Source organism: Emys orbicularis, chromosome 8 (genome assembly GCF_028017835.1).
Source record: "Emys orbicularis isolate rEmyOrb1 chromosome 8, rEmyOrb1.hap1, whole genome shotgun sequence".
Classification (NCBI taxonomy): Eukaryota; Metazoa; Chordata; order Testudines; family Emydidae; genus Emys; species Emys orbicularis.
In genome coordinates this window covers 12,039,321-12,049,890 of record NC_088690.1, presented here as the reverse complement: position 1 = coordinate 12,049,890, position 10,570 = coordinate 12,039,321, and the positions used below count along the sequence as shown (strand labels likewise).

Below are 10,570 nucleotides of genomic sequence, written 5' to 3'. Positions count from 1 at the left end.
ACCTCTGGTGTACGCTACTTTGAGAGAGAGAGAGAGAGAGAGGAATGAGACCAGGATTTGTAAAACTATCGTAAATCTGTATTTTGACACATTTTTTAAAAGAGAGGTTTGACCTGATGGATTATAATAGCTCAAAGCAAATGAGGTATTTATTATAATCTGTCACAGCAATCCCACCAGCACAAATGTGCACTATATTTGAATTCTAAAAATTAAGAAATATTTGTTGAATAATTGTTAATACATTGCAAGCTGTCACTGAAGTAATTCAACAATTAGCTATTTTCCTCTTCATGTTATTCAAACACATTAGTCACTCCATTGACTATTAGCTTGCAAATTTTCTGTTTAAAGAAGCAAATGCATTTTTAATTATGGACCCAATTTGAAGTCAGTGGAACTTTAGCCTGAGTGAGAAGTGCAGGATTAGTCCTCATTTAAGGATAAAAAAAAAAAAAGAGGTCTGAATGGGAAACCTTTTACAACTTTGTTATATCAGTTTAATATTTTAACGTGGACGCAATTTCTTCAAAATTGTTTAAAAAAATCAGTCCAAGACTTAAGATCTTGATGTCTAACTGTTTTAACTCTGTTGTGAATTGTTAAAACTGTTACTATTCCCTGAAAAACGTCATTGACAATAAGAGTACTGAAATGACGTTAACTCTAGTAGTGTGACTAGCACTGCAATGCTAATTTAGCACAATCAAATATTTTATGATTACAGTAGAGCCCAGAGGCTGTAATCATGATCAGGGGGCCCTCTATACAGAGATGTAGACATGGTCCCTATGCCATAGAGTTTATAAACTTGTTTTCATTCCATTTGCTGAACAAGCTGTATTGGCATGTGGAATACACAGATTACCTCTCCATTAGAAAGGAGATTACTACCTCTGGAATGTTTTACAGTTTCTTGTCTTTATAATTTGACTACAATAAAGTGCAGAAGGTTATGTGGGTAGGATAGTCATGAAATCCATGTTTTACCAGAAAGCTAAAATAATGAAGAAAACACCCAGTGTGTGACTGATTTACTATTTTCCTAAAGACATTAAAACAACATGTTTGTTTCATTTACTTAATAAAATTAAGATCATGGGCCAGATCTTCAATGTGAATCAGCATAGCTACAGATTTCAATCAACTGAGGATGTGGCCCTATATAATAGAAGCGTGTTATTTGCATTTAGTGTATTATATACAAGATTTCAGAAACTAATAGAAATATTACACTTAATTTATTGTGTAAATTGTCTCAGGTCTCTAACATAGGAAAGAAGATGGCAAATATCAGCATGTTGCCCACAGTTTGTTTTCTGAAGGGCAATGGCTTTGATTTATAGCATGCAATGCTGTTAAATTAGGGCAGAATTTGGCCCCTTGTGTGTAGCTTTTAAACAGAAAATACTGTGGACAAGAGTCTGATTTAATTTATACCCACTGTAAAATCAGTGTAACACCATTGACTTTAGTGGGATCACTCCATATTTGTTTATTATTTTATATACCAGGAACTAAGACGTATTGTTATCTTACCTCTGAGCTAGGTGATAGTTATTGTATTTATTATTATCCCAAAGGTAATCAAATAATATGGGCTAAATTCTGCTCTCAGATACACTGGTGCAAGTCGGGTCAGTGGGGCTGTATGGTGGAAATGAGAACAGACTTTGGCCTTGCACCTCTGTTCCCCTCAAATAAACAGAATTAGTTGGTTTGAAAATAATCTGTTTTTATTGCTGCAGCATTTTCTTTTGCAATCTGCTGGTTGCTTAATATGCCATTTTTTAATGTCACAGGGAAGGAAACTGAGGCCTAGTCCAATTAAAGAAATGATGGAATGCAGACTATTTTTAGCTGCCATTGGGAATGGAGATTTGCTTTGCCCCTCTGCCAGCCTGAGTAATATAAAATGTAGGTCCAACATGATCTGTGGTGTGGTACCCTGCCCCCCTACGTCTGCTCAGCTCAACAATGCGTTTGCTTTTCCAGGAATGGGATGAGGCTAGAAAAGCAAAACCATCCACGCTTCAGAAAAAATGGGGGGAAGAAACAGTCCCTTGTGTGGCAGCGTTGCCCCAGCTCTTTCTCTCAGTATTGCCCATCCCCACGTGGCACCTGGTCTCCCTCAGTGCACCGATTGGGCATGCACAGGTCTGGAGTGCACAGACAGAGCCCGCCCAGCGAGGAACGTCACAGACTCTGGTTACAATGCACACACGCTGGAGGAAGCAGCAGGGCAGCCGCCGCCAGTAAACACTCCGTTAGCGAAGGCAGTAAGCCCGGCTGCATGCAATCAGCACGCGAGGCATTATCACACGGAAGGAGAGAGCGCAATGTGCCGCCCAGGACTAACCCGGCTGCTGCTCTTCCATCTGCTGCTGCTCAAGCTGCACACTGGCAAAGGTGGGTCCGGGATCTCCGTGTCCATGTCCTCTGTGTGCGCGCGCGTGTAGGGGGGTAACCACGCAGCATCACTAGGACCCGAGCAAGTGCAAGTGCAAGCCATGCGTTTGCCTGGGTCTCTCGCTCTCCCTTTGGACTACTGGTTGCATGCACTGTGTGTGGGATTCCTGGCCGTGCTGCACAGAGTGTGTGCAGTGAATGGGAAGCCAGTTTGCAGGGGTTCCCTTAACTTTGATCAGTGATATACTGGGGGGAAGGGCTGACACCTTGTTTGAATGGGAAGGCTATCACAGATGCTAGCCGACCGGTAGCGGCAGGAAATTCATCTGTTAAGCTAAGGGAAGATTTGTCTGGTCACCCGTAAACCAAACCCAGGAGCCCCGCTCTCTCTCTGCAAAGGAGCAGGTCCCCTTCTCAACTTCAGTTTGGGGTAGTTTCCATGGGGGGGGGGAGAAAATATTTAGATGAAGCAACCAACGGAGAAGCTGACAATGCTCCCTCAACATGCGATCTGCTTTTTGCACTGACAACGACTATCCGCTAAGTGGTTGGTGCTTTTACTTTGGCATTTGCTTACCCTTCCCTCCAACCTCCTTTTGCCTTTAAAACAATGCCGGGTTATTTCCCATAGTGGGTGACTCAGATGCTTGATGTGTGCACAATGCATCTGTTCAAACGGGGGCTATATTTAGCCAGGGAGAAGGGGATTATTGTAACCTACTTGAAGGAGAGGTGCATTGTCCTTTTGTTGTTAAACACATGCCTCCCCCAATGCAGTGTCCCTCTCTAGGGAAGCACTGGGTGTGCAGCGAGTTAGAATCCATGACGGGAGTGTGGCCTGGATCCCCGAGCCGAGAGGATGCGGCCTGCAAAGCATGCCCTGGGCTGGGGTGGGCACGGACGGGAATCGCGCTCTAGCCCGCGCGGCTCTGCCTCTGCTCCCCGCAGGCGCCGCAAAGGAGTGCGAGGAGGACCAGTTCCAGTGTCGGAACGAGCGGTGCATCCCCGCCATCTGGAAATGCGACGAGGATGACGATTGCTCGGACAACAGCGACGAGGCGGATTGCCGTGAGTACCGGAGCCGAGCCGCGCTCCCGGTTCGCAGGGCAGGCGTGCGGCCCGGGGAGGGGGGGGAGGGTCGGCTGTGCTGGGCGCCGCGTGGTGCAGAGGCGAGCTGGGGCAAGCTCGGGTCTTTGCCGGGCCCGCCTGGAGAGCTGGGGTCTGCCGGGCCCGCCTGCCTGAGCGGTCTCTTGCAGGCTGCCGGAGCGCCATTCATTGCACGGGGGCGCCCGGCGGCGCTTGTGTGTTCCTGTGTTTGGAAAGGAGGCGTGTGTGGGGGGAGAGGAGGGGCTAGAAAGCAGCCCTGCCCGGAGACTCTGGGGAGCTGGCACATGGGGGGACCCCTCGGCACCGGGTGCAGGCTGGAGAGGCGTCTCCCAGCCCTGCCGCTCCTCTCCGCATGCGTTTCCCCACGGCCTGAATCACAGCGCCAGCTGCTCAGAGGGAGGCTTATCCCTCTTGCAGGAAGGGGCGGATTTAGCTTTTAGCCGAGGTGAGAGCAGTACAGCGCGCGTGTGTGTTGGGGGCGAGTTATAGTTGTGTTAATCCATGTCCCTTTGGTAACAGTAGCCGGTCCTGCCCTGCCGCTTTCCTGCAGCAAAACCTGGCCCAGAGGAAAACGATTGTAAAACGAAGCGGTCGCTTTTGCCCGCCCCATTTCGGATTGGCTGCTGGGGAACACCAGATAAAGTCACACGGCATAAGCTGCCTATAGAAAAGTCTAGGAAGGGACCTAAGGTCATCCTCCTCCCACCTCCTTCAAGACCCTCCCTTGTGCCCTTGCGTAGGTTAGACGGGACTTGTGAAGGTCTTCTGGGGAACTGCCCTGACAGGCTAAATTTACAAAGGCAACGCGGTTTATTATTGCACCGTCATAGTGAATCGCTTAGTGATTGGGGATTATTAAACTCTTTACTTACAAAATCTTGTTCCGGAGATGATTCATCGTGAAAGATTCTACGTGCGTTGACGAGGCAGAGAGCTATAGGTTGCAAAATCTTCCTCCTCCATACATTAAACAGTGACTTTTTATGGTTCTACTCTTTCCTCCTACTTTTATATCCTTGTTTTGACAAATCCTGTGTATGTGGGAAAACCCTAAGGAGAATTCATTGTTCAGGTTTAGTTCTTGGTGTTTTTTTTTTTTTAATTGCTCATAAGACAGAGCTTGAAAGAAGTTGAATTTAAGGGTACGTCTTCACTTACATCCGGGTCCGGATGTAAGCAATCGATTTTCTGAGTTCGATTTATCGCGTCTGGTTAAGACGCGATAAATCGATCCCGGATCGATCCCGGAAGTGCCCCGGATCGATCCCGGAAGTGCTCGCCTTCGACGCTGGTACTCCAGCTCGGCGAGCGGAGTACGCAGCATCGACGGGGGAGCCTTCCTGCCGCGTCTGGACCGCGGTAACTTCGGACTAAGGTACTTCGAATTCAGCTACGTTATTAACGTAGCTGAATTTGCGTACCTTAGTCCGAAGTGGGGGGGTTAGTGTAGACCAGCCCTAAGTATGTATATACAAGGATTCCTGAAAAAAATATAGTGAAGTAGCTAGGGTGCATGTGCACAACTGCTTACTATTGGATAGAATCAGAACTATTCAGTTCTGTGACATCAATCCCCTGTGCTGCTAACAGAATATAGTAGTGCAAGTGGGAGAAGAGAGGGTTTATGCTTTTGGAGCAGGGTGGCTTGGAGTACTACCTCCTCTGTTCCTGTGAAGTCTCAGTTGGCCTTGGGGTTATGGTTGTCAATATGCCAAAGTCCCAGACAGTTGCACGTTTGTTATGCTATCAGTACACATGCTTTTCCCTTGTGTTGCCATGTAAGTTCTGGGTAGCAGCACTTCTCTCACCCTAAGTATGGAATAAATGTTCATGAAAGCAACGAAATGTGGAATTAAGTTCATTGTAGCTACAAGAGACAAAACAGCACTGCAGGTTTTGCTGTAGCAGCTAACCTGAAATACCGAAGGCATGTCTTGAGAATTATATACTGTATAGGATAATAGCCATTGAATGCACACTTTGTTGTAATTCACTGGATGAGCTCTGACGACTTCATAAACCACAAGAACATAACATGAGCAGCTGATGAATGGCAGCAGAGTCTAGGGAATAAGTTACAGTCATGCATTTTTCACTCTATTTCTTACTAGTAACATCCTAACAGTTTTTAATCAATTTAACATTTACAGTCTCATCCTACAGTCCTTTCTTAGGCAAAACTTCCACTGAATTCAATGGGAGTTTTGTTTGTATAAAGGTTGTGTGGTCATGGCCTGAATGGATTCCTAATGTTCTGATTCTTTTATCCCAACTCAAAATGAATAGTACTTTATCCTCTGAATAGTCCCATTAGAATCAGTGAGATTTCTTAAATAGCAAGAATGAGTAAGGATCAGGACCTCCCCACGCCCAGCCCTACCATGAAATATTGTATCAGAAAAGACAAGGAATGTAAAAATAATATTTTTTTGATGAAGATCTGATTTGGTTGTATTGTGCCATGTCAGAACAGTTAGATGTGTAATTATGTTTTACTTAGAGTTTTACTTCTGTAGCTTTTAGAGTTTTTTGAAAAAAATGCGTTTTATGGCATGTGACTGGGATCCTGTTTGCACTCTACAGTATAGTATAATTCCTTACATATGTACCAAGGACCCCTTTGTTAACATTTAGGGTCAGAGTGGCATATGAACATGGATTAGGTGGGTGTATTATAGAAATTTCCCATATGGACTGATCATTTAATTAAAATATGGAATTTGCAGTGGATTTCATTTAAGTGGTCTCGAGAGCCACCATTTAAATTACATTTTTCACACGCTTATTTTTGCTAGCTTGTATTTACTTATTGCTGAACATTGATTTCTTTAAAATGTTAAAAGGAAATATGTGTATGTTTATAATATAAAACACAGGTACACACAACTATTACTATTTTAAGGGATACATAATATACATACCCAGAGTATATTCAGTGTGCTTTTGTTTCTAGATTAACACACTCCTTTTGTTGCTACTGAAGATACAATAAGATATTAAAAACAGTATTCTGAATTTACACATTCCAAGAACTTGAATTTTCCACAGTTAACTACTAAAGCAGTGATGGACAGGGAAAAGGAAAATGCATATAGCCCTGTAGTAGCAAATGCTGAGGCAGACCATTCCATTCTCAGTCCCTATATTCAGTTTGCTCAGAACTTTCTCAGAAGTATGTGATATGCATGTGTTAACGGATTTCTTATTTATCTTCACTTCTAGGAGAAACAGGCTAACCCTTGTGGCTAGTATGTAAATTATCAGCTTGTAAAATAAACTGCTCCTTATGGATGTTGCCATTGAAATGCTCTGTTACAAAATGTTTCAGTTTTTTTTAATAGTTCTATGAGAAGATGACAATTTACTCTCTGCTTGTGGGAAAATAGGGAGTTGACGGAGTGGCAGTACTCAATGTGCTTCTTCCTAGAAGCCTTCTTTGTGCACAGACTGACACTCTTTCTGTTTTCTGCTGCTCTACTGCCTGGTGAGTCTACCGTTGACTTTTCCAAGGAATTTGAGATTCCAAAGGAAGAGTCTGAGCACCTTGCTTCATAGAGGTTTCCTCTGGGCTTTCTTTCTTTCCGCTGAATTTCTTTCTTTTTGATTGGGAGTTGTGTGTCTGAAAGCATCCCTGTATTCGCACCCTACACATTATTGTAATAATCTTTGTACAAAATATGCCTTGTGAGGTATCATATGAAAACTTAATATCTTGCTGGTCAATAACATCATGGTGAAAATGTATGTAGCAACATTATTTATAAAGTTGTGAAATCCCCTGTGTGATGTTCAAAATCATACAGCCATGCCTAGGCAAAAATTGTTGAACAGATCTATCCTAAACAAAGGAATGTGTGTTTACCTCAATTTAAGTAAACGGGCCTCAAGACACCAGGGGGAGGAGATAGCAGGAGACAGCAAATTTGCATGTCAACACCAGGCTCTGTATTGTCTGCCTCACTGTTTAAATAAACTTTGCTTTGAGGTTTCAGAGTTGCAGCCGTGTTAGTCTGTATCCGCAAAAAGAACAGGAGTACTTGTGGCAACTTAGAGACTAACAAATTTATTTGAGCATAAGCTTTCGTGGGCTACATCCCACTTCTTCGGATGCATAGAATGGAACATATATTGAGGAGATATATATACACACACATACAAGCTCATTCTTAATCTTTCCCTGTTTGCTGTATAGGATGCTGATCAGGTGGTTTCGCAGTTTCTTTGAGCGTGTGTGACACAGTCTCTCAGCATAGTCTGTGTGGTATGTAGATTGTAATGGATTTTTTACCTTTAGTCCTTTTGGTATGATGTCCATCTGTTTGCATTTGGAAAGGAAGATGATGTCTGTCTGTATCTGTACGAGTTTTTTCATAAAGTTGATGGATTTCCACTCCATACAGCTAAATGCAGTGCTTTGCATAATGACAGGTTTCAGAGTAGCAGCCGTGTTAGTCTGTATCCGCAAAAAGAACAGGAGTACTTGTGGCACCTTAGAGACTAACAAATTTATTTGCTTTGAGGGGTAATCATCAGAAGAATCCACTTCAAAGATTCACTGGATTGTAAAAGAAAGAGGCAGAAAACCCGTAAGCTGTGTCTCTTTCCCCTAAGAAGACAAAGGCCATGGCTACACTACAAAATCAAGTCGACCTAAGGGCAAGCGGTGCAGTAATTACATCACTTGTTTGCTCTTTGTCTTAGCAGTGCTTGTCCTCCCCAGGAGCACTTGTATTGATTGTACTGTCAGTGTGGGGCATTGTGGAATGGGTCCTGAAAGCTAGTAACAGTCAACATAAGCAACACAGGGCTGACCTAACTATGTTGACCTTGACTCTGCACCACTCGTGGAGGTGGAGTTATTAAGTCGGCGTAGTGGGGCATTTATGTCGTCAGGAGTGAAATTTAAGTGTAGAGACTTCCATAGTTCGGTCGACATAAGCTGCCTTGTGTCGACGTAACTCTATAGTGTAGACCAGGCCTCAGGCACCAGCATCTTTGGGAGAGATGCTGACCAAAGAATTGTCAATCACCATCTTGCTGGAAGACTGGGGGTGAGACAGGCCATTTTAAACAAAGCCTTGAATCAAAATTTGCTAGAGTAAGTCTAAGACTTTTAGATGTGTTTTCACTGTTATTTGCTTGTGACAGTTTTGATCTTTATCTCTCATACTTGAATTCACTTAAATCCATTTTGTTTTGTTAATACATTTGTCTTGTCCTTAAACCCATCCAGTTGTGTTTAAACTGAACTGTCTGGTAACTCCAGTTAAAGTAGAAAATTGTTGAATATTGACTCTTTACAGTGGTAATAGATCTTAATATCTGAATGTCTAGGAGAGGGCTGGACAGCGCAGAACACACACTTTGGGAAAATTCAGGACTGGGAGTATGTTGCTTCACCCTGCAAGTAACAACCAAGGCTGGTGGAAGTCAGAGTGTGACTGGTGTGTTGCTGACAGGCTGCTGGGTTCAGAACTCCTGGACCAGGGCTGCAGCTATACACAGACAGGGTGTTCCCTGCATGCTGGCAGGCTGTTTGTGAGCAGCCCAACGTTGCGGGGCAGGTGGTGATACAGCCCCTCACTGATCTGGATTGCACCGCAGAATGAGACAGGGAGCAATCAGAGTTGTCCCTTCTGTCATGGATTTGATGTAGAATGACTGTGTGACTAAATGGAAATCAAGGGATGAAATGGTGATGCCTCTTTAGTTACTGGATATGGAAGATTACCCAATCCCAATTTTTAAAAGGGGTTAGGTCAGACCTGGAACATGGCCGTATAGCAGTTTCACAAGTTGTAGGGTCAAATTCCTCCGTGGGATAACTCCATTGATTTTAGGGGTTTTAAATAAAGGATGAATTGGGAACTCTGTCTCTCTTTAAAAAAAGGAAAAAGGTAACTGAAGATCATCTGTCTTTTTTTTAACCTTTAACCAGTCACATGTCCTGCTGTAGTTGATGAAGGCAACTTTGAGTCCCTGGAACATTTATGTGAGCAGGCTGCAGAATTTGGCCGTATGTGAGCTGGATTTGACCCCCAGACTAATTGGATTATGAGTTGGTCATGTGGTTTTGTAGAGTGTTGTCATGTGAGGTTATTTATCTGGAAGAGTTATAAGGATACAAAATACTAATAGGTGTGTGTGTATTTGTGTGTGTAAGATTCAGTTTAATTTAAAATACCTAAATCCAACATATTTGCAGAGGCTTTCTTAAGTGCCTCTTTGGCTTCGCTGTGATGAGGTACTATTTCAGTCCATAGTATGGTGCCATTTTAGTGTTCTTACAGCCAGACACATTAAACTATTTTATTAACTTTAGATATTTTTAATTTAAAATATTAAAGGGTCCATCCCGCATTAAGGACTACAAGCGCTCCTCGCATTATGAAGGCAAATGTATTTCAGAACAGAGCAACAAAAATGATGAGGCTGGAGGTATTGACCTGTGAGGAAAGATGAAGAACTGAATAGATAGGTGTAGCTTAGCTAAGTGACAACTAAATGGGAACATAGTAATCATCTACAGTGTTTGAAGAGTGTAAATGCCAATGATGGAGAGGAATTGGGACAAGAGAGTTTATCAGGAGTAATGAGAACAGAGCTCCTTCTTGCCAAGTTATGGTGTCTCTGCAGTGCTAACAGGAGACAAAAGTAGTAAAGTCACCAGACATGTGCAGGTGGTTAAGTAGGAAGATAGCTTTTTTGCTCAGTTGCTTTTCTGGTCATAACTGCACTTTAAGCATGGGTGGCGGGTGTAGCCCCCCTTTGGGGAGGCTAGCCCCAGCTCCGCCCCTTCCACCCGCCCCCCCCCCTCCCGAGCCGGAGCCCCAAGACTCCCTGCCCTCCTGTGGCCGGAGTAATGAGCTCCCCCTCTCCTTGGCCAGAGGAGCCCCGAGTGCCCCCCCACCCCCCCGCCGGCCAGAGGAGCCCCGGGTTGGCAGGAGGCCCGAGCACTCCCCCCTTGGCCAGAGGAGCCCTTGGCTGACCGAAGCCCCAAGCCCGCCCCCTGCACCTGCCAGGAGGAGCCCCGAGTCCCCCTGCTCCCCCACTT

General features: G+C 44.2%; 1 protein-coding gene across 1 annotated transcript in view; it reads left to right on the top strand.

Moving 5' to 3' along the window:
* The first annotated feature begins 2,149 nt into the window (after nt 1-2,149).
* Nucleotides 2,150-10,570, top strand: part of LRP8 (LDL receptor related protein 8) — a 277,087-nt gene continuing 268,666 nt past the window's right edge. Inside the window, 3 exon segments of the mRNA XM_065409640.1 lie at nt 2,150-2,203; nt 2,205-2,409; nt 3,358-3,477. Coding sequence (XP_065265712.1) covers nt 2,150-2,203; nt 2,205-2,409; nt 3,358-3,477 — 379 coding nt within the window.